Raw genomic sequence first — 24,688 nt, forward strand, 5'->3', positions numbered from 1 at the left:
CCCGAGCAGCTGCGGCACGGGGCTCGCACGGCGCTGCGTCCCAGGGCACGCAGCGAGGTGGCGGTGGAGGTCCGACGCTCGCGGGGCACTTGAGGCAAGGTGGGTGCTAATGTTGGACGTTTTCTTTTCAGGAAAGACATCCATAGAGCCCAGCTCATCCGCTCCGGGCAGTAGGGGATTTATGTGTGCTCTGCGAACTCGAATGCTCCATCCGCGACATGCGTGAATGGGGCCAGAGGGGTCTTTTCCCAAGCTGATATGTTTATATTTGGACTTTTTGCATGCGTTTGTTTTTCATTGAAAATAAATTTACAAAAGTGTTGCAAGCTTGTCAAAATTCCAAGCAGTGAAAACCAATGTGTAAAGTAGGAGCAAACATTTCTCTCAGTCCTCAACTCATAACCGTTTCCATGTATAACTTTTCAGAGATTTTCCTATAGACAAGTCTTTAAAATTGTCTTGTAGCTTACTTTTTCCGCTTAACATTTTCCATGGTAGAGACATCCGTTCGTAGCGAGATGTACAGACACGTCACAGAATTTTGACCTGACATAGTACAGAAGGCACATTATTTAGACAGTGCATGCATGGACAAACGTTTAGGTTCTTTCCAGTTTTTACTGGTGGAGACGATGCAGGAATGAATGCTGCGTTATGTACATACAGTTCATCAAATACGGTCCTGTGGCCCTCGGTGCCGGGGCTGTGTTGAGAAGGCTACCAGGCTATCTCTGGGTGTAACTAACACACACCCAGGTGCTGGCGCCTGCTACCCGCCAGGGCTTGCACGTAGTCTGGTGCTCCGGGGCGTAAACCTGGCGAGCACAGTACCCCTGCAGTTGTCACGCAATGGCCTTTGTGTGTGGAAACACGCCTAAACGTAACAAAGCTGCAGTACTCAGGAAAGATGCGTGTAAACAAGAATGCGTGTAAACCAGGCAAGTATGTCATGGAATAGCATTCCACAATGGAGTGATAGAAGAAAGGACTTCACCAGTCGTTTGCATAGATCTCAAAACAAACAGAAACCTAGGGAACCAGCAGTTAGCATTATGGCTATATCACTGGACTCCCATGTAGTTGATGTGGTTCGTGTCCCGGACCCAGTGGCTTAGAACTCACGCCCGGCGTGTGTGCTTGCGTGCCCAAGATCCCGAGAGGAGAATGGAGGAGAAGGGATTGCGGCGTGGCCATCCCCCCCCGGGGGTGATTTCTCGCTTTCTGTCTCTCTGTCTGTCTGGTGAGCGCATGAGCCCTATAGCAAAAACCTCTCCAAAAAAAAAGAAAAAAATATATCTCTCTTAAGATAAATTGTGTGTATACAAGATGGTTTTACAGGACAAGAATACAATGTTTGGAGAATCAGTTAGGGTGATGGGAAGGGACTTCAGAAGCCTCCCTTTTAGTTACCACGAGGTTTGCAGCATGTTGTCATGCCCTCAGCAAGTGTATTCTCTTCACTGTGTTTTTGTAACACCAGACATCATCCCCTCTATCTGTCTGCAATTTGATGTTTGTTGATTGACCCCCTCTGTACCCGTCCCCCATTCTTCCTGGCCCCTTGCACTCTTTCTTCATTTCTGTTCTTCTGGATTGTCAGCCTTGGCCCCATGTTCCCCTTAATCAATGAACTAGTTAGTGAGAAAATAAACACAAATTTCCATACTAGAACATCATTAGCAATAACACGCTCTTAACTTGTCTGATCCCCAAGGTAATTGTTTGAACTTTGTGATGTTCTTTATTTATTGAAAATGTATTTATCAACTGATGCAGTTGATATATTTTATTTTTCTTTGAGTTTCAATCTATATAAAAAGAAATCATTTGCGAATCATCTTCGGAAAATTACTTTTTGATTCAGCATTACAAGATTTCGAACATTCATGAAAAAATGGAATTATGGTAAATCTTATTTTGGCTCAAAAACATTTTGAAATTCACGAAGTTCTTTCATAACATGAATTGTCGTGAACTTTCTGCAGACCCCCCCCTTGTGTCCTGAGAGTTGCCACGTTGTGACTTGTGTCGTCCGCCCAGACTCCCTAGTGCTGAATGACAGACACAGCGTGTGAGCTCCTTACAGCTTACGTAGCCCTCCTTGTGTGGAGGGGGTTGAGCATCGGGGTTGTTTTTATGTTTTGCTATTACAGACACTTGCTGTGAACATTGCTCTGAATGTCCCCGGGGATACATGTAAGAATTTCTCTTGGAATTCTTGGATTGAAGTTAAGTGAGTGTTTAACTTAATAGGATGAGGTCAAATTGTTTTCCCAAATAATCGTACCATTTTATTGCCCTCTCCTAGTAGTACCAAAAAGATCCAATTTGTCCATATTCCCTCCAGTCCTTGGTTTGATCAGAATTCCTAACTGTTCTCAAGTGAAGAGTAAAACATGACATTTCACTGTGGTTTTCATTTGAATTTCCCTGACTACTAGGGACAAGTTACTTTTTATAAAAGTTAAAATCCAGGAGCATTTTTATTTTCTTCCATTTCAAATAGGGATTTATCTGTGTAAATCTGCTGGTAGTCTTTTCACGCACTCTCCCACGCTCTCCTCCACCAAACACTGATCTCTTGCATACCGTTGCCCAGCCTAAAGACGCCCCTATTCCAAACCAGACTCTCCCCTCTGGAATTGGCTCAGTTCTAGCCCCATCTTTTCCCTGGGGTTTGTCCTTGTAAACATCAGACATGGGTTTCTTCATTCATGCAGAGTCCTGGTGGTCTCTCACACCCCACCGGTCAGGGTATAAACGGCTGCAGAGGCACTTAGCAAGATGGTTCAGATTCTTAACCTTTGTTGGGGTCAGCAGGTGATGTGGTTCGGGTACTGGACTCTCACGTGGCTGACCGAGGTTCAAGTCCTGGACTGCGGCTTGCTTTCTCACTCCCCCCTCCCCCCTTTTCTCTTTCTGGTGAGTACACATGTCCTTTAGCAAATTAGAAAATAATGGTAAATAAAATAAATGTTTTTTTTTTTGAGAGATTTTCACTGTAGGGCGCGTGCGCTCGCCAGACAGAGAGAGACATAGAGACAGAAAGCGAGAAATCACCCCCCAGGGGGGATGGTCACGCCGCAATCCCTTCTCCATTCTCCTCTCGGGATCTTGGGCACGCACGCACACGCGCCGCGCCCGGCGTGAGTTTTAAGCCACCGGGTCCGGGACACGAACCGCGGTAGACTACGTGGGAATCCAGCGACATAGCCATTACACTAACTGCTGGTTCCCAATAAATGTTTTTTTAATAAAACATAATTTTTTACACTTTGACCTGGTAATTTATTTCTAAAAATCTCCCCCACAATTAGTAAGAGGGTTCTGGCTGATTCAAAACTGAGATTTAGGGGGAGGGTAAAGTGCTGGCCATGGTTTGAATCCTGGACCCAGTGGCTTGAAAATCATGCCATGCCCAAAATCCTTAGAGAACAAAGGAGGAGAGGGATTGCAGTGTGGCATTCCCATTGGGGGTGATTTCTCATTTCCCCTCACTGTCTCTGTCTCTCTGGCAAGTTCACACCCCTTGGTTTGGTCAGAATTCCTAACTGTTCTCAAGTGAAGAGTAAAACATGATAGAAATAATTAGAACAAAGAAACAAACAAAAATGCCCTGGAATTTAGTGCCTGATGTCAGGTAGGCTGTAGAGCTACAGATTTATTCACGTGGAAAAAGGGGAACCATAAAGAGACCTTGCATTCCCGCCCCGGGGTGAGAGAGGGAGACTTCAGAGAACAGCACGGGTTGTGCTGCCGAGCTGAAACCTGTAGGTGCGACTGAGAACGTCGAGAGAGCAGCTGTAGACAGAAATTGAGGCTCTTTCAGGAGGAACTTGGTGGGATCAAAAGGCATGAGGCAGTAGGAGGAGGTGGGCGTGCTTCCCACTTCCTCACTGAGCCCTGCCTGGAGATGCTGGTGTCCCATGCATGTGTCTGACAGGGCCTTGCAGATTCCCAGTGGACGCCTCAGGGCGGTGGGTAGCAGCAGGTACAGTGGTTGTGACTTTTCCTCCAAAACATGTAGGAAAGTCTCCCTGGGACTCCAGAGCCTGCATGGAAGGATTTACAGATGGCCAAGGTCATGTGGCCTGGAAGAAGGAAAGAACTTGGGGAATTTGAACACCATAGTTAGTATGATTCATTTATAACTATGCCTTTTTTTTTAAAAAAATATTATTTTATTTTATTTTATTTTATTTATTATTAGTATTTTAATTTGACCAGAGAGAGAGAGAGGGAAAGTGAGAAAGCAAGCCACAAAGCCTAGGACTCAAACCACGGTCAGCTATGTGGGAGTGCAACACCTGAACCACCACGCCCCCTGCCGGCCCCTAGAGCTACACTTCTATGTGGCCATAGACCTTTGGTTTGCATGGTGAGGGAACCAGCGCCCCTCTGAGCCTGCAGGATGGTGTCTGCTTTGTAGAGGGTATCTGAGTGTCAAACTACCACAGACACAGGAGAGACTTGCATGCCTCACTTCAAGAATAGAATGAACCAGTTATTTGAATAGCTCTGTGTACTAAGTTCATGGGAACATAGACAATATCTGTGCCTTCCAGAGCAGCCAGGATGGCTTCCAGAGGAGGAACATTTTCACTGGGGCTTGAATGTCTGTCGGAGCATCCTGGGAAATCAAGGGTGTGGACCGTGAGGAGTATTTTGTGAGCAGTCTTGAGATGTTGGGACCAACAGCCCGTGGTGGTTGGGCGTGGGAGTGAGGAGCAGGGAGTTGCCAGGTTTCTGGTCAGGCCGTTTACCAGCACGGACAGTCTGGAGGAAGGGAGATGTCAGGCATGACAGTCCACTCCGAGGAGGAACAGTGGAAACATGTGGGGCCAAGGGCAAGGATGTCTGTCCTGGGGGCAGATCATAGTCCTGAAAGATGCTTCTGACGCTTTTATCCTGCATGTTGAAATTTGGAAAGATCGAAATCGCTAACATCTAAAATCTCAAAAAATCAAGTCCCCAAAGATTAAAATCCTGAATGTTGAAATCTTGAAATCTTCCTTTTTAGTTGTCTTCCACTGTTTTAAATTGTCAACTTTAGGGACCAGCAGTTAGCGTAATTACTATGTCGTTGGACTCCCATGTAGTCGACCGCGGTTTGCGTCCCGGACCCGGTGGCTTAAAAACTCACGCCACACGCATGTGCATGCGTGCCCAAGATCCCGAGAGGAGAATGGAGGAGAAGGGATTGCGGCATGGCCATCCCCCCGGGGGGTGATTTCTCGCTTTTTGTCTCTCTGTCTCTCTCTGTCTGTCTGGTGAGTGCACGCGCCCAATAGCAAAAAGACGCTCAAAAAAATAATGTCAACTTTATTATTAGTGCTTTTGAAGTTTGCCATAATGTGCATGTGCTCACTAGAGAGAGATGAGGGTCAGGAGGAGGAAAGTGAGAAGTCATCCCCCAGAATTACTACAATCCTTTCTCCTCTAGGGATTTTGGGTATGCACACATGCACACATACACCTAGCATGTTTTTCAAGCTTTTAGGTCCAGCATTTGAACCACAGAGTCAGGCATAGGGAATCCAGTCGTCCTAGTCACCATGCCACAGGCTGGTCCCATCAGCTTTATTTTGTACAGTTTGCTATACTGTGTATTTCACCTTTGCATCAATTGCTATACTGGGGATATTTTAGCGAGTTCTAATTCATTTTATCCTTTTTTCCCTGCAAATCCTCTCTGTGAATGTATAACATTGTCACAACGTTGACTTTGTGTGTAAGCAGTGTGTGTGTATGCAAGGAGGTTGACATTTCCTCAGAAAAATGAAGTGTCCTTTTTATACGTCTGCATTTGCGAAAGACAAAATTTCTTGAGACCTCAGCTCTTTGGGCAAACATAAGTGATGGTGATCCATTGCCACTTTCGATCTCTCTTATCAAAAGAAAGGAAAAGAAGAAAAGAAAAGAAAAGGTGTCTGTCACCGTATTTCAGAGGACCACAGTTAGAAAGCTGGGTGTACTCTGTGACCAGCACAGGGACACACGCTCTTACGTTTCCTTTGTTGACCTATTTTTTTTTAATGAACACAGGTCATCTCTTTAGAGCTCTTCTACTTTTTTGACTGTTGTTAAGAAGTGGGGTCTTCAAGAAGTTTACGGAAAATATGTATTCTGAAGAAACTATGCATGGATTTTATTTACTTATTTATTTTTACACTAAGGTAAACTCAAACTACCTTGATATAACATGTCTGAACAGGATGTAGCTTGAGGCAGTCAGAGGATAAGACATCAGATTGTAAAGAGCCCCTTTCAGGGCAGTATGAATTCTGCTAAAATTGAAGCAAGAATAAACATCAGCTTTATGGTGAAGTTTGGGTGGGAAGAATGTGAAATCGTGGATACTTTATCAAGTTTGTGTGGGCCAGCTCTGTGGTACAGTGGCAATGTACTGCCCAAGAAAAGCTGGATCCCACATGTTGACCACAGGTTGGATTCCCGGCCCAGTCAGCCTGAAACATTCTGTGTACTTGTGCACGTGCCCAAGGTCGGATGGGTGGGAGGACTGGATGAAGGGCACGTTGTGTGGCCAGACCCTGCGGCAGGTACTCATAGCTCTCCCTCTCATGTGACCACACGTGCGCTCTATCATGACTTTTTGTCCAGTAAGTTTATGGGAACAATGCCCCAAGTAAGTCAGCAGTTTTCAAAGGGATAACTCATTTTAGGAAGGGAGGAGATGATGTTGAAGATAATGCTTGGGGACCAACAGTTAGCGTAATGGCTATGTCGCTGGACTCCCATGTAGTCGACCGTGGTTTCCGTCCCAGACCTGGTGGCTTAAACTCACGCAGGGCACGTGTGTGTGCGTGCCCAGGATCCCTAGAGGAGAGTGGAGGAGAAGGGATTGCAGCGTGGCCATCCCCCCCGGGGGTGATTTCTTGCTTTCTGTCTCTCTGTCTCTGTCTGTCTGTCTGGCAGTGCATGTGCCCTATAGCAAAAACCTCTCCAAAAATAAAAAAGAAAGATGATGTTTGCAGCAACAGACCATCTATACCAGTTTATGAGGAAAAAGTTCATCTTGTTCATGCCTTAACTGAAGAGGATCAACACCTAACAGCAGAAGCAGTGCCAACACCATGAACACCTCAGCTGGCTCAGCTGCACGGTTCTGAGGGCAGAATTAAAGTGGAACAAACTTTGTGCTCAGAGGGTGCCCAAACCGTTGCCCTCAGATCAGCTGCAGATAAGAACAGCATTTCTGCAAAGAAGTGTAGTAGATGACACCTGGCTTTTCCAGTTCGGTTTTGAAGACAAAGAAAAATCAAAGCAATGGCCACCAAGAGGCAGAAGTAGTCAGCCCAAGCAGAGGTGGACTGCCTGGTCAAGAGCAAAAATCATGATTGCAGTTTTCTGGGACACTCAAGATGTTGGCTTTCTGGAGACCAAGGAACAATAACATGTGCTTATTATGAGCGTGTTTTCAGAAAGTTAGCCTCAGCTTCATTGATATGCAAGTGTTTTTCTGATGGAGGGTTTTCCTGTCCCTGGATAGATACCTAAGAGTGGGATTACCAGGTCACCTGGCAGTTCTATTGCAGATCTTTGAAGAACCTCCATATTGCTCTCCACAGTGCCTATACTGGCTTCCATTCCCTTCAACAGCATTGGAGAGTTCCTTTTTCACTGCAGCCTCATCAGCATTTATCCTTTATTGTTAAAAAATATTTTAATTTAATATTCTTCATTTTTAAAGAGGTTTTTGCCTTAGGGTACATGCCTCACCAGAGAGAGGGAGAAACAGAGACAGTGAGAGGGAAAATGAGAAATCACCCCCATGGGGGATGGCCATACCTCAATCCCTTTTCCTCCATCTTCCTCCCAGGATCTTGGGCATGCACGTACATGGGTCTGGTGTGATTTTGAAGCCACTGGGTCCAGGACTTGAACTGTGGTTGGCCATGTGAGAGTCTAGTGACATAACCATTATGCCATCTGCTGGTTCCATTCTTTATTTTTTTAATCTTAGCCATTCTGACTGGGGTTAAGTGGTGTTTCATTGTGGTTTTGATTTACATTTGCTACATCTCTATAATAAGAGATAGTGAGCATTTTTTCATGCTTTTTGGCCATTTGTATGTCTTCATTGGAGAGTTGTCTGCTCAGTTTATTTACTCATCTTTTAATTGGATTGATTATTGTTTTGCAGGTAAGCTACTTGAGTTCTCTGAAATATTAAACAATTTTTAAAATTATAGCATTGCAGAATTATATTTTCAGGGTTTCAGATGGTAGGAATTTTAGACTTCAGGGTTTTGCTTTTTCAGGATGTCAGTATTCAGGATTATGGCATTCCGTATTATGGCCTAAACCCTGAGCCCACTTATAGCCCTGAAGTTTCCTGAGCTAGTCTTCCCAGACACTTACCTCTCCCTGGGACATAGAATTAGGAAAAGTTACGTGGATCTACTCTCCTGGTTCAGCTCTGTGTGTGTGTGGGTCGGATCTGCACACTGACTTGTTTGAATACATATCCCCTCTTCTTTACCCTTTCCTACCTGTGCTGTGTTTTCACAGAAATCCTGTCGTGCAAGGTGCACGTGAGCGCTCTCTGAAAGTGAAGTGCAGTTGTGAAGTCCTGCACACCGGCCAGGCCACTCAGCCTGGAGGTTCCGGAGCAGTCGCTGATGGGCAAGGTGCTTGGATTCCTGAGGACAACCTGCCAGCCAGTTTTGGCTGAGGCTCAGCAGTGCTCAGCAGAACTCATTGACAGGAAGGAGGAGAGCAGCATGAAGAGGAAGAAGCAGCAGCTTAGGGACAGTCCCAGCACCTGGGGCAGCCCTCACGGTCAGTGGGTCTCTCTCACTTTTCTCTGCCGGGAAGTGCTTCACTTGTCTTCTTTGCTGTGAAGCAGTAGAACTTTGTGGTTAACAGCTCCTAATTTCTGGTGCTTTTATTTCTGCGTCTGGAACGTGGACAGGATAATAGTGTCAAGCACACAGGGTCTTGGGAGAGTTAGAGATAACCTGCAGAAACTGCCTGAAATGAATGGCCGGTGCCCCACAGCATGAGGGGTAGGTGTTGCCCCCGCTGCTGCCTTCCCGTGAGTCTGTCCAGAAACAAGCCAGTCCTGCTGGTCTGGGAGCAGACACCAGTGCTGGCCTGCTCCTCCAGGGTGTTCATGGACCTTTCCCCAGGAATTCTGAGGTTAGATTGTCTTTTTACCTTTTAAATTGCTCATTGCGTGATTTCAGTGGAACACAGGGTTAGACTGGGACATGGGAGGTTGGTTGCCAACGGTCAGAAAAATGTCTCCCTTCCCCCTTCTATCTCGTAAATTCCTTGTGAGTCCCGCCTATCAGGGGAGAGTAGGCTGGGGCTCCCTCCAAAATTGGCTTCTCATTTCCTGTACTCCGCCCCCACCACCCAGGAGGGAGGGCAGCTGTGCAGGGGCCTCCTCAGTGGGGTCTGACACAGGCTCGCTGGGGAGCGACTCCTCCCTGAGCCCCTGAACTCCCCCATCTGACTGCGCACTGTAGAGACCAGTCTGCCCAGGGGACACCTCCCAGTTATCCTTCCTGTGACAGTTCTTTCTTTTCCTCTGCTCTTCCAGAAATCGCTTGGACTACTTGTATGGCAATGAGTTATACACCTGTGTGTGTGTGTGTGTGTGTGTGTGAGAGAGAGAGAGAGAGAGAGAGAGAGATTACTAAAATGTTTCTTGTTATTTAACTTTTCAAGATTCCATGCTTGATATCTCCTCTCTTACTTGTTTGCAAGCTCCTTAGTGAATTCTTTATACCTCTAGGAGGACTTACTGTTTTTTAGAGGCTTTTCCTCAGGATATGTGCACTGGCTGGAGAGACAGAGACAGTGAGAGGGAAAGTGAGACATCGCCCCCTGGGGGGGATGGCTAAGCTGCTTTCCCTTCTTCTCCCAGGATCTTGGGCACACAGGTACACATGCTCCGCTTGATTTTTAAGTCGCTGGGTCCAGGGCGCAAACCTGGTCAGCCATGTGGGAATCCAGCAATGTAACCACTATGCAATCTTCTGGCCCCCAACTCGCTGGGATTTTACATCCTCAGTGGGTTCTGGGAAGACACTTGATTTCTGTTAAGTCCTTTAACGAGGCCCTGCCCTTACCTGGTTTTGTTTTCTCTTCCCATGACAGGCTTTGTTGGTTTGCACAACATTGGGCAGACCTGTTGCCTTAACTCCCTGATTCAGGTCTTCATGATGAACTTGGACTTCACCAAGATACTGAAGAGGTAGGGCTCTTAGGCCGATACAGCAGAGTATTTATGTTTTCCGATGCCAGTTGTCCAAAGTGACGTGGACTATTAGAGATCTTCTTTTAAAAGTTGCCCGAGAAAAGATTTTTTTCCTGCATATTCTGTCTACACATTAGAATTACCTAAGAAGTTTAAAAATATATATAAATGCCTGCTCCCACCTCGGTTATTCAGTTTCCCTTGGTCTGGGATAGACCCCAGGCATTGTTACTTTTTAAAAGACTGCTTGGTGATTTCAAAGTGCAGCCAGCATTGACAGTGCCGAGTCGGTTAAGATGGAATTGGAGTTCGGCCGAGAGGGTACTATGCAGGTGCTTCTTGAACACGGTGGTTCTCAATCTTGGCTACACATTTAAGTTACATGGGAGCTTACAAATGCTGATCACTGGCCCCTCCCTCCAGAGGAGTTTGTATGGAGAGTGGCCTGGACATCCCTGAGTGACTGAAGTGTGTGCCTGTCATCGGGAACCAGGAATGCAAGGCGGTTTCTGGCTGTTCTTACTCGGCAGGATAACAGTGCCAAGGGGAGCCGAGGAGCAGAGGAGAAGTGTTCCTTTCCAGCTGCTTTTGCTGCTGGAGAAGATGCAGGACAGTCGACAGAAAGCGGTGCAGCCCATGGAGCTCGCCTGCTGCCTCCAGATGTACATCATGCCGTGTAAGACAGTCCTGCTGACCTGAAGGGGGTGGGAGCTTGAGAGAGAGCGGGCAGCGAGTGAGCACGAGAGAAGTCAGGTAGACACTAGGCCCCTTGTATCAGAGGCATTTGCATAAATCTGAAAATATTTTAGACTTTAATTGCTAGAGGGCAATTAAAATAAAGTGCGAGAGAGAGAGAGAGAGAGAGAGAGAGAGTGCTAGCGCACGCCTCCAATGGGGTATGGTCATGTTGCAATCCTTTTTCCTCCATTTCTCCATCCCATAAAGATTTTGAGCATGCATGTACATGCATCCAATGTGTTTCACATGCTGCCAGGGTTAGGCTTCAAACTGCCGTTGTCCATGTGGCCACGCCACATTCTCTTCGCCTCTATTTTTGAGATTTTGGGCACATATGCACATGTGTCCAGCATATTTTCCAAGTCATTGGGTCTGGTATTTAAACTATACAGTTGGCCATGTGGGATCCAGCTGCCTTAACCACCATGTCACCAGCTGACCCAAGAACCACAGTATTTTTTTTTAAAGTTTTTTTTCTATTGGGTGTATATGCTCATGAGAGCGACAGAAAGAGGGAAAAATGAGGAATTGCCTCCATGGGAATGGCCACACAGAAATCCTTTATCTTCCATTCTCCTTTCAAGATTTTGGGCATGCACACACATGTGTCTGGTGTGATTTTCAAGTCTCTGGGTCTGGGTCTTGAATTATGGAGCCAGTCATGTGAGATCCAGCACCTTAACTTCCATGCCACGTGCTGGCCACAGAGACACACATTTTTACAGAATAATTAATACTGCCATTGTCCATGTGGAATCCAGCTCCAACACACAGCACTTAGCTGCTGTGCTATAGGGTTGGCCCTGAGACATTTTTAAGAGCCACACACTTCTGTTATTTACGGGCATGCTGCTTTTTTTTAAAAAAACTTATTTCTCTCTTCTCTGAGACATGTGTGCACACATACAGAAACACACACAGATAGGTACCCCAGCAGGGTCTTCACACTGCAGTCCTTCCCCAGACTCAGCCGGCCCAGGTCATGGGCATGCACACACAAGCCTGCCCTATGTGTACAGAGAGGCCTTGGGACATGAACCTGGGACCTTCCCATGCAGGTCCAATTGCATCACCACTGTGCTTCTATCTGGCAGCACATACTACTTTCATACTCACCGTTTTTGTGCCTCTCAGTAAAAAAAGCCTTGAATGTCCTCAAAGGTAATTCAGCCACAAATAAAGAATCCCAGGAAAACAGAATAGAGGAATAAAAAGGAGAATTCTTAACTAGGTGGTTCTTCTTAAAAAAACAAAACAAAACAAAACAAAACAAAACAAAACTGGTTTAGGACCAGCTGGTGCTGTGGGGGTTAAGGCTCTGGTTAAGGCTAGCTGCACAGTTCCAATCCCAGACCTGGTTGAGGTGTGTGTGTGCACGTGTGTGTGTGTGTGTGTGTGTGTGTGTGTGTGTGTGTGTTTGTGTGTGCCTTAGTCCTGAGAGGAGAATGAGGAGAAGGGATTTTAGCATGGCCAGTTCCCCCACCCCAAGGGGGGATTTCTTACTTTCCCTTTCTCCCTCTCCTTTCTCTTTGTGAGCATATGTGCCCTGTAGCAAATTTTTTAAAAAAACAAACTGCTTTAGAGATACATACCCCATATTACAAGATTCACCCATCTTCAGATGTATAGTTCAAGGCTGAGTCTTTTCACAATCTAGTTTTAGAGTACTTTCACCACCCCCAAAAGAAACCTCATACGTTTTTCTCAGAAACTTCCCATTCTTCTAGACTTTATATTTTTAGCTCTTACATTTAGGTCTGTGTTTCATTTTAAGTTAATTTTTGAGTAAGGGTCTAACTCATTCTTTTGAATGTGTTCTAGCAACATTTGTTGAAAAATTATTTTCTAATAGATTTTGAAAAAAATTTGCTACAGGATGCATGCACTAGCCGAGAGAGAGAGAGAGAGAGAGAGAGAGAGAGAGAGAGAGAGAGAGAGAGATGCACCCCCGGTGGGGAATGGTCATGCCACAGTCCCTTCTGCTCCACTTCAGCCTGTTTTCAGGATTGTGGGCATACATACATGCCCGTCATGACTCTCAGGTCTCTAGGTCTGGGATTCAAACTATCGTCAACTATGTGGGATCCAGCTGCTTCAAACACCACTCCATGGCTGGCTCTACTCATTTATTCTTTTTTAATGTTAATGCATTTTATTTATTTTTTCTTGCCTAATTGCCCTGGATAGAACTTCCAGTATTTTGTTGAATACAAGTTCCAAGGATAAATATCCTTGTCTTGTACCTGATCTCAGAGCCAAGCACTATTTCATGGATAAGTATGGGCATATATCCAATAGTGAGACTGAGGGGCCATCTGGTAGTATGCAGGCTGGAGAGAGAGAAAAAAAATGAGAAAGCATCCCCACTCCATAGTAGATGACCATGCTGCAATCCCTTCTCCTCTAGCCTCCTTACAGGATTTTGGGCATGCACACACACACACCTGGCATATATGTATTTTTTTCAAGCCTCTGGCTCAGTTGGCCATGTGAGATCCAGCTGCCTTAAGCACCATGCCACCTAACTGGCCTGGTAGTTCTACTTTTTAGATTTTATTTATTTTTTTAGGAAACCCCATACTGTTTTCCACAGTGACTGTACTAATTTATATTACCTCCAGCAGTGCACAAGGGTTCCCTTTTCTTTGCAAATTTGTTGGCACTTGTTAATTCTTTACTTTTTTTGATCATAGTCATTTTGAGGGTTAGGTGGCATTTCATTGTGGTCTTGTTTGCATTTCCCTTCTTATAAGAGATGCCAAACATTTTTTTCCACGTGCTTTTTAGCCACTCATACATTCCCTTTAAGAGATGTCTGTTCAGATAGAGTGCCCCTTTGTTGTTTTTGCCATAGGGTGCAAGTGCTTGCTGGAGAAAGAGAAAGTGAATAATCACTTCCTGGAGGTATGGCCATGCTGCAATCCCTTTTCCTCCACTCTTCTCTTGGAGTTTTGGGCATGTATACACACGCACATGGCATGATTTTCAGGTCCAGGATGTAAACTCCAGTGGCTGTGTGGGAATCTAGCACCTTAACCCCACACTACCTGCTGGCTCTCTGACTGCCCATTTTTCGACTAGATTGTTAATTTTTTTTCCCAGGTGTATTGCTTGAGTTCTTTAAATGTTCTGGTTTGTCAATGTCTTGTCTAAAGTATAATTTGCAAATATTTTCTCCCATTTTGTAGGTTGTCTCTTTATTGTTTCTTTAGTGGTGCATAAGCTTTTTAGTTTGAGATAATCTCACTGTTTTTGGTGGTATTTCCCTTGCTTTAAGGGTCTTTTTCAAGACCTTGCAATATCTTGAAGTGTATATCCAATGCTTTCTTCCAGTAGTTTTATGGTTTAGGGCTTTATGTGTCATGTGTTTTATCCATTTTGAATTAAATTTTGTAAATGGTGAGAGATTGGGGTCTACTTTCCAGATGATATATGATTTTCCAGCACTTTTTGTTGAAAAGGTTTTCTTTTATTCACTAAATTATGTAAGGATCTGTGTTAAAAATCAATTGGCTATGTGTTGTTGCATTTATTTCTGGATTTTATATTCTGTCTATTGGTCTATGTGCCTATTTTTGTGTTAGATCCATGCTGTTTTGGTCACTATGACTTTGTAATATGTTTTGAAGTCTGGTAGAGAGATGCCTCCAACTTCACTCTTTGTATAATAATCGTTTTGGTGATACAGGGTCTCTTATAATTCCAGACAAATTTTATGATGCTTTTTTTCTATTTTCATGAAGAGTGTTGCTGGTTTTTTGATAGGAATTGCCTTGAATTTATAGATAACTTTGGATAGTAGCAAGATTTTAATTACATTTGATTATTCTAACCCATGAATAATGAATGTTGTTCCATTTTTAATATCTTTTTCCATTTCTTCCTTTAATTTTTAATAGTTTTTTATTGTAGATATCATTCACATCCATGGTTATACTCATTCCTAGGTAGGATTTTTGGCTTGCTTTTTTTCTGTTTTTTGTTTGCTTGCTTTTACTACTGTAAGTGGGATTTCTTTCTTCATTTCTGCCTTGGTTTGTTCATTATTATTGTTCAAAAGTGCTACATAGTTTTGTATGTTGACTTTGTATCCTGCCACTTTACTGAATTAGTTTATCTCATTGAAGAGTTTTTGGATTGATTCTTTAGGTTTCTCTGTGAATATTATCATGTCTGTAAATAGGGACAATTTACCTTCTTTTCCCCTCAATTTGAATTTCTTTTATTTCATTTTCTTGTCTGATCGTGTTGGCGAGAAATTCCCAGTACTGTGTTGATCAAGAGTAGAGAAAGTGGACATTCTTGTCTTATTCCAGTTTTAAGAAGAAAAACTTTAAACTTTTCCCCATTTAATATGATATTAGCCATGCACTCATCATATGGCCTTTACTGTGTTAAGAAATGTACCTTCTAAACCTATTTTCTTGAGATCCTTAATCATGAAGGAATGTTGTATCTTATCAAATGCTTTTTCTTCATCGGTTAATTTAAGCATATGGTTCATTTATTGTCTTCTATCAATATGATGTATCAGATTTATTGTTTTGTGAATATTGAACCATCCTTGCATCTCTGGGATGAATCTTCCTTGGTCATGGTGAATAATCTTTTTAATGTGTTGTTGGATTTGGTTTGGTGGTATTTTGTTGAGAATTTTTGCATCTATAGTCATCAGGGAAACAGGTATATACTTTTCTTTTTTGTTATGCCCTAGATTTCTTTTTAATAGCACTTTAAGATTCATTCATTCATTTATTCATTCTCAAATTTATTTTTCATTTATTGGTATCTAGTACTTAGAGCAGACAGCCTTTCCAGGGGTCAAGGAAGGCTAGAAAACAAAGTGATGAGTGTTTCTGTTCATCTAGGCAGTAGAATACCAGACCTGAGAAGTGCCTCTGTAGCTTCACTGACTGGGCCGTCGCTCTTCTCTTTCTACAGTGTTTGTCCAGCATGATGCTGCTCAACTCTACCTCATGATATGGAACCTCATTAAGGACCAGATCATGGATGTGGATTTGGTAAGAACCCAGAACTGGGGAAATCAGACATTTAAGGTGCTACTTGTCTAACTCATTCAGCTATTATCTTTGTGATACATAGAGAGGGAAATGCTTACCACAGTTTCACAATATCAGTGTTACTCTTTTGAACCTTTATTAATAGGGCCAACAACATTAGTGGCTATCTTTTCTGGAGCTTCCTTTTGGCTCCAGAATGGAAACTGTCGTGGCCTAGTTTATGGCTTTTTTAAGAGAGAGAATTATTGGGACCAGCAGTTGGCATAATGGCTATATCGCTGGACTCCCATGTAGTTGACCACAGTTTGTGTCTCGGACCCAGTGGCTTAAACTCATGCTGGGCGTGTGTGCGTGTGTGCCCAAGACCCCGAGAGGAGAATGGAGGAGAAGGGATTGTGGCATGGCCATCCCCCCTGGGGGGTGATTTCTCACTTTCTGTCTCTCTGTCACTCTTGTCTCTTTTGGTGAGCACATGTGCCCTATACCAAAAACCTCTCCCCCCCAAAAAAAGAATTATTTATGTAATCTTATTTATAATTATTATTATTTAATTTACTACAGGGTACTTGTGCTCACTAGAGAGAGATGTGGGGTAGGGACAGGATGAGAAAGCAAGCCACCAGGCCTAAGACCCGAACTGCAGTCAGCCCTGTGAGAGTCCAGCACCTTAACCACCATACCACCTTCCAGCTCTGGCTTTGTACCTCTCTTACTTCTCCCCTCATCCTCTTTCAGGTGGAGAGGCTGCAGGCCTTATATATCATCCGGATGAAGGAGGCTTTGGTGTGCCTTGACTGTACAGAGGAGAGCAGCAGAAACAGTAGCATGCTGGCACTTCCCCTTTCTCTTTTTGATATGAACTCAAAGCCCCTTAAAACATTGGTGAGGAATTTCTCTCCCATACAACTCAGTGTTACCAATTGCCCCTTGGGTCTTTTGTCCATCCTTGGCTTTTTAAAAAAATCACTTTCTATTTTATTTGTATGGCACTGGCCAGTATGTTCCTTGATTTGGCAAAAAAATGGTTTTTTTCCTACTTCTACGTTCCTCACACTGCTTTCTTAACCAGTACCATTGTCCTGCTTTGTTCTTCCAATTAATAAGTGCTTTCTGAGAGCCTTCCAAGTATCTACCATGCTAGATATTAAGGTGGGAAGGGGAGAACCAACTGTAGGGTGTGTGTATGTTGGGGTGGGGGCTGTACTCTAGGTGGGAAATACAACTCTGCTTTTTCTTCATTCTTCTGGGTGGGACAGGAGGATGCCCTGCACTGTTTCTTCCAGCCCAGGGAGTTAGCAAGCAAAAGCAAGTGTTTCTGTGAAAACTGTGGGAAGAAGACCCGTGGGAAACAGGTACTCACTCACAGAATCAGACACTTGGCTTGTCTGGGGCTGCTCCTGGTGGATTTCCTCCTTGAGTCTTCATAGAGAGGTCCGAGGACACCTCGTGGTGGTGGAGGGAGGGAATCTGGTCAGGCTGGTGTCTGAGTCCTAGGGCTTCTTATTTCCAGGGCTGTGGGTGTGGCTTCTCAGATAACACCACTGACAGGGACCGACCCTTCCAAGGTCCCAGAAGAGCAGGCAGGTTTTCCTCGTGGTTAGATCAGAGGCCACGGCTCCTGGGCGTGGTTGCTGTGTGAAGCCCCATGGCCGCGTGTTCTGTGGGAGATGTGCAGTGGTGTGACGTCGAGTGCTGCATTATTCCTGGAGGAATGTGGCAGGTTCAGCTAGCCGAAGCCTTCAGTTTTGTGTTATGTCATCCTGGTCCCCTTTTTGGAAAGAACATACCACCAGCCTTGATAATCCTCTGAATCTGCCTGTTGCAGGTGCCTTAGGATTTTATATATACCGTGTTTTGTTTTATTTAGGTCTTGAAACTGACCCATTTGCCCCAGACCTTGACAATCCACCTCATGCGGTTCTCCATCAGGAACTCACGGACAGACAAGATCTGCCACTCCCTGTATTTCCCCCAGAGCTTGGATCTTAACCAGGTCCTTCCCACGGAGCTAGATCTCTGTGATGCTGCGGAACAGGTGAGCTGCCCCTAGTCTCTTCCCTCCACCCACCCACTCAGCAGACACATGTCCTATTATAGGTTTGGTTCCCTCATCCCCAAACTGCTAGAGGTTGCCCAGTCAGCAGGATGGCATTTGGGGCATTTCCTATGTATCCTTCTCTTATCTAAGAAATCACGTCTGCACTGGCTGTGCTTGGACCACACCAAGGGGGAATCTAATCAACAGCTTGGTAGGAATCATGAAAGCATATCAATATATTTAAGAAGTATGAATAAATAAAAAAAGAAGTACCTATTTTTTTAAAGAATGACTGATTTTATTTATTATTATTAGATTGTTGAGAAAGTCATGATTTATTTTTCTATGTTTTTCAATGCATGATGCAAAAATGCATCATGACTTTCTTGACCACCTAATATTATTACTATTTTTAAATTTGCTATAGGGCACATGAGCTCACCAGAGAGCTACAGGGAGGCAGAGAGAGAGAGAGAAAGTGAGGAAACAAGCCACCAGGTCCAGGACTCCAACGGTGGTCAGCCATGTGGGAGTCCAGTACCTTAACCACCATGCCACCTGCTGGCCCCAAAACACCTTTTTTCTTTTCTTCCAGAGTTTTTTTTGCTATAGGGTGCGTGCGCTCGCCAGACAGAGAGAGACAGAAAGCAAGGCCGCGTGTTCTGTGGGAGATGTGCAGTGGTGTGACGTCGAGTGCTGCATTATTCCTGGAGGAATGTGGCAGGTTCAGCTAGCCGAAGCCTTCAGTTTTGTGTTATGTCATCCTGGTCCCCTTTTTGGAAAGAACATACCACCAGCCTTGATAATCCTCTGAATCTGCCTGTTGCAGGTGCCTTAGGATTTTATATATACCGTGTTTTGTTTTATTTAGGTCTTGAAACTGACCCATTTGCCCCAGACCTTGACAATCCACCTCATGCGGTTCTCCATCAGGAACTCACGGACAGACAAGATCTGCCACTCCCTGTATTTCCCCCAGAGCTTGGATCTTAACCAGGTCCTTCCCACGGAGCTAGATCTCTGTGATGCTGCGGAACAGGTGAGCTGCCCCTAGTCTCTTCCCTCCACCCACCCACTCAGCAGACACATGTCCTATTATAGGTTTGGTTCCCTCATCCCCAAACTGCTAGAGGTTGCCCAGTCAGCAGGATGGCATTTGGGGCATTTCCTATGTATCCTTCTCTTATCTAAGAAATCACGTCTGCACTGGCTGTGCTTGGACCACACCAAGGGGGAATCTAATCAACAGCTTGGTAGGAATCATGAAAGCATATCAATATATTTAAGAAGTATGAATAAATAAAAAAAGAAGTACCTATTTTTTTAAAGAATGACTGATTTTATTTATTATTATTAGATTGTTGAGAAAGTCATGATTTATTTTTCTATGTTTTTCAATGCATGATGCAAAAATGCATCATGACTTTCTTGACCACCTAATATTATTACTATTTTTAAATTTGCTATAGGGCACATGAGCTCACCAGAGAGCTACAGGGAGGCAGAGAGAGAGAGAGAAAGTGAGGAAACAAGCCACCAGGTCCAGGACTCCAACGGTGGTCAGCCATGTGGGAGTCCAGTACCTTAACCACCATGCCACCTGCTGGCCCCAAAACACCTTTTTTCTTTTCTTCCAGAGTTTTTTTTGCTATAGGGTGCGTGCGCTCGCCAGACAGAGAGAGACAGAAAGCAAGAAATCACCCCCCAGGGGGATGGCCACGCCGCAATCCCTTCTCCTCTATTCTCCTCTTGGGATCTTGGGCACGCATGCACATGTGCCCGGCGTGAGTTTTAAGCCACCGGGTCCAGGACGTGAACCACAGTCGACTACATGGGAGTCCAGCGACATAGCCATTACGCTAACTGCTGGAACCCAAAACACCTTTTTCTAAAATAGAACTTTAATTATGGAAACCCACATGTTCTTAACTACCTATGATGGGTTGTTACCTTGTTATCACACCAGCCTTTGCTACTTGTAGTTTCTTTTCTTTTCTTTTTTTTCCCCGTCTTTTTTTAAGAGAGATTTTTGCTACACAGCATGCATTGGAGAGACAAAGAGACAGAGACAGACAGCGAGAAATCACCTCTCCAGGGGGGATGGCCATGCCGCATTCTCTTCTTTATTCTTTTCTCAGGATTTTGGGCATGCACAACATGTGCCTGGTGTGAGTTTCAAACCACTGGGTTCAGGATTCAAACTGCGGTCAGCCATGTGGGTATTCAGCAAAGTAACCATTACGCCATCTGCTGGTTTCCAAGTTGCTTTTCTTTTCAGATGCAAAAGACTTTTTTATTTCCAACTATTGGCTCACCTATGGGCCTCATGGTGCTGAGGGAAGAAACACATAATTCAGTAGTGTGCTTTTGAAATAACAGGTGGAATACTTACAAATACAAAGGTAAATATGTCATTTTGGATTTTAAACCAACTAAATCATCTTATTAAAAAACCTTACTGGGGACCAGCAAATGGTTTAATGGTTACGTCCCTGGACTCCCACATAGTTAGTCATGGTTCAAATCTTGGACCTGGTGGCTTAAACTCATGCTGGGCATGTCTGTGTGTACCCCAAATCCTAGAGGAAAATGGAGGGGAAGGGATTGCAGCATGGCCACAACCCCCTGGAGAGTGATTTCTTGTTTTCTGTTTCTCTGGCAAGTGTACATGCCCTACAGCCCTATAGCAAAATCTCTAAGAAAGAAAATAAAAACCTTACTGGGGCCAGGAGTGGCATAGTGATTAAGGTGCTGACTCCCACATGACTGACCATGGTTCGAGTCCTGGACCTAGTGGCTTAAAACTCATGCTGGGCACGTGTGTATGTGTGCCCAAAATCCCAAGAGGAGAATAGAGGAGGGAATTGCAGTGTGGCCATCCCCTCTGGGGGTGTGTGTGTGATTTTTCACTTTCTTTCTAGAGAGTGTACATGCACTATAATGAGAATCTCTAAAAAAACCAAAACCAAACCAAAACAAACCTTATTACCATGCTTTGAGAATAATAACATAGCCAATTATTAATTGGGCTAACTTTAATGAAAATAAAGTTTAATTCGCTTGCCCTGAAATGATAACTTTTTTAGAGAGGTTGAGAAAAATGACACAAATATATCTCTAGAGGTATGAAGTGCTACATTTTGACAATTTTTTTTAGCCTCATGTGTAATATGGGCCTACTTTGGTCTGTCCAGTTTCATTGGTCTGAATTTTGCTTACGCTATGGAAACACAGCATTTTAAGAATTAAGGCCTGGTCAGAGCAGCCCCTGTAAATTTCACCAACTGCTCTGCTAAAAGAATAAGTCAAGGGAAAGGTCAGGTCACAAGGTTACTCAGCACATGTCCCTACATCTGAACAGTACCACTTTTCTCCCTCCATGCAGCAGATTCAATGGAAATTGAGAATTAATCTGACCCTAAAAGTATGTAGGTGTTTTGCTACTGTGCACCTAGACACGTCTAGAAACTCTTTCTTTTATCTTTTTTCCATTATTATTATTATTATTTATACATTCAATCGCTATACAGCATTTAGATCGCGGTCTTTCCCCAGCATGATATACATCTCAGTCCAGTTGAGAGTACTATACACATCCTCATCAACAGGTAATAAACCATATCTGTGTCCCACGGATCTCTTTCTAATCATAACCAACTCCATCTCATTATTCCTTAGTATCCCCAAGCATCTGGTCGATGTTCAGATTTCACTGACTGTCCTAAAATTTGGACGGCTTATTTTAATCTAGTTTTCAACAAAGTCTACACTTGCGTTAGCTTTTTAATTATTTTTTTTCTCTTTGTGGAGGGATGGAGTGGGAAGGTAAGTATTGTAGGCTTCCCTTCTTTTTCTTTTCCTTGTAGGATTTTTGGTTGAAGAGTTTTATTGTAGTCCAGAATTGGCTTGTTGGTACCATTTAACAATACTCCTCTAGCCTTTAAAAAAAGTTTCTTTCTTCCATGAAGGAGGAATACAGAGCAAGTGAGTGAGAGAGAGAGAAACAGGGTCTTCATGCCATAATCCCCCTGCAGCTGGAGCCAGCCAAGATCACAGGGGCCTGCACACCCACGTGCTTGGCGAGGGCCCTGGACATGGACCCGGAGCCTTTCCTGGGGGGCCCAGCTGTGTCACCACAGCACCACCACCTTGACCTTGGCCGTTTTATTTCTTGGAAGCAAATAGTTAGATCCAGATAGTGCCCTGCATTTTAAGTTCAGTCCTCATAGGAGCCCAAAGAATGGCATGAGCCCTCTGCTTTGGGTGACTTGGCTCACTTGCACTGCTGTCCCTCTCTGTCCCCCACATTGATCATCTTTCTGAAGTCTCAGGTTAGGGACAGTCTTTGACTGTGTGGGGAAACTAGAATCTAGTGTTCTTTTAAAAAGTTCTTTCTTAGAGGCCAGCAGGTGGCATGATGGTTAAGGTATTGGATTTCCACATGGCCTACCACGGTTTGAGTTTCAGACCTGGTGGCATGAAAAATTATGCCAGGTGCGTGTGCATCTAAAATCCTGAGAGGAGAATGGAGAAGGGATTGCAGCATGGCCAACGTCCTGGGGGGTGCTTTCTCACTTTCCCTCTCTCTGTTTTTTTCTGTCTCTGTCCAGTAAGCACACACTTTCTATGGCATAAACCTAAAAAAAAAAAAGGACTTTTCAGAAAATGCCATTTTATTTATGTATTTTAAAAAATAGTTTAGAAAATTTAATCAAGTTTTTAAGTTGACAAAATTGTGAAACTTTTTAACCTTTGACCAATATTTTCCCATTCCTCCCTGCACCCCCTACTCCAGTCCTGGCAACCGCCATTCTACTCTCTCTGTCTATGAGCTTAACTTTCACAGAGATCCTGCTCCCAATCAGAACTCTCTCTTCACTGTTCCATGTTATTTTATTGGATTTTAGGTTTTTGCCATAGAGCTCATGTGCTCGCCTTGGAGAGGCAGAGAGAGATAATGAGAGGGAAGGTGAGAAATCACCCCTGGGGGATGACACTCTGTAGTCCCTTCTCCTCCATTCTCCCTCCAGGATTTTGGGTATGCATACACACATGCCTGGAGTAATTTTCAAATTGCCAGGTCTGGAACTCAAACTGTAGACCTTCATGTGGGAGTCCAGCACCTTAACCACCACACCACCTGGCGGCCCCTCATTGATCAGTTTTTATAGCGATTTTATAGCTCTTATTTTCCTAAGTATAGAATGACTCTCTTATTTATTTCCTTTTTTTTTTTTTTTTTTTTTTTTTTTTTTTGAGAGAGATTTTTGCAATGGGGCGTGTGCTCTTTCTGGAGATACAGAGAGAGGCAGAGAGACAGGAAGTGTGAAATCATCCCCCCCCCCCGGGGGGGGGATAGCCATACCTCAGTCTCTTTTCCTCCATTCTCCTCTCGGGATTTTTGGGCATGCACGCACACACGCCCAGCATTAGTTTTAAGTCGCCAGGTCTGGGACTCGAACCATGGCCATGTGAAAGTCCAGTGATGTAACCACTATACCAACTGCTGGTCTTATCTCTTATATCTAAATGCTGGGTTTGTGCTCACATGCCTCACAGCACTGAGGGAAGAAACCCATATCAAATGTTCCTTTTCTCTTTCTCTTCTTTCTTTTTTTTCTTTTCCAGTGGTTGTGTGAGCTGGCCAGAGAGAGACAGAGAGAGGGCAAAGGAGATAGGATCCCCTATGGTGTATGGTCATGCCTCAATTGCTTTGTCTATATTTTTCCCTCCTGTCAGGGTTCTGAGCACATACAGGTGCCCGGTGTATTTTTCAAGCTGCCAAGTCCAGGACTCTAACTGTGGGATTGGCCTTGTGGGATCCGACTCAAGTGACTACCTGGCCATGGAACTGACCTGCCTTTTCAAATAACATGTTACAGACAAGGGGACTATAGAAAGTTTATGGAAAAATGGAATTAAATACAGGCTTATTTTGGTGAAAAAAAAATTGAAATCTATGCATAGATTTTTTTTGTTTATTTTTTAATTGCCAGAGGGATGGAGGGAGCAAGAGAGAGCACACCACATTCCATTTTTCTCTCTTTCTCCATCCCATTAGGGTTTGGGGCATGTGCATACATGTACCTGGCATGATTTTCTTTTCTTTTTTTTTCTTTTTTTTGGAGAGTTTTTGTTTGTTTTGTTTTGTTATAGAGCACGTGCACTTGCCAGAAAGACCGAGAGAGACAGAGAGACAGAAAACATGAAATCTCCCTCCGGGGTGATGGCCATGTCGCTGTTCCTTTTCCTCCGTTCTCCTCTCAGGATCTTGGGCACACATGCACACGTGCCCGGTGTGAGTTGAAGCCACTGGGTCCAGGATTCGAACCATGGTTGACTACATGGGAGTCCAGTGACATAGCTGTTACCTGGCGTGATTTTCAAGCCTTCAGTGCCAGGGTTGCAGCAGTGACTGATCGTGGGGGATTCGGCTCCATGTGCACAGTACTTAACTGCTGTGCTGGGAGGCCTGCTCCACAGGGTTATTTTATTCATTTTAAAGAATTATTAATTTATTTGTTGTTGTTATTATTTTAAAAATTTGACCAGAGAGAGAGAGAGAGAGAGAGAGGGAAAGTGAGAAAGCATGTCGCCAGGTCTAGGACTTGAGCTGCAGTTGGCTTGGTGGGAGTCCAGTACCTTAACCACCATTCTACTGAC

The 24,688-nt window shown here is 44.2% G+C and overlaps 1 protein-coding gene across 2 annotated transcripts in view; it reads left to right on the forward strand.

Annotated features, from left to right (window-relative positions):
• USP18 (ubiquitin specific peptidase 18) overlaps nucleotides 1-24,688 on the forward strand; it is a 30,451-nt gene continuing 5,763 nt past the window's right edge. Inside the window, exons 1-8 of one of the 2 annotated variants that reach the window (XM_006158356.3) lie at nucleotides 1-99; nucleotides 8,533-8,802; nucleotides 10,129-10,225; nucleotides 10,759-10,904; nucleotides 15,908-15,987; nucleotides 16,723-16,869; nucleotides 17,244-17,339; nucleotides 17,855-18,022. In XM_006158356.3, coding sequence (XP_006158418.1) covers nucleotides 8,643-8,802; nucleotides 10,129-10,225; nucleotides 10,759-10,904; nucleotides 15,908-15,987; nucleotides 16,723-16,869; nucleotides 17,244-17,339; nucleotides 17,855-18,022 — 894 coding nt within the window. In that variant the 5' untranslated portion in view covers nucleotides 1-99; nucleotides 8,533-8,642. The remainder of the gene's footprint in view (nucleotides 100-8,532; nucleotides 8,803-10,128; nucleotides 10,226-10,758; nucleotides 10,905-15,907; nucleotides 15,988-16,722; nucleotides 16,870-17,243; nucleotides 17,340-17,854; nucleotides 18,023-24,688) is intronic. The other variant, XM_027775649.1, reaches the window with a different exon arrangement.

The sequence above is a fragment of the Tupaia chinensis genome, unplaced genomic scaffold (assembly GCF_000334495.1).
Source record: "Tupaia chinensis unplaced genomic scaffold, TupChi_1.0 Scaffold000578_2, whole genome shotgun sequence".
Lineage (NCBI taxonomy): Eukaryota > Metazoa > Chordata > Mammalia > Scandentia > Tupaiidae > Tupaia > Tupaia belangeri.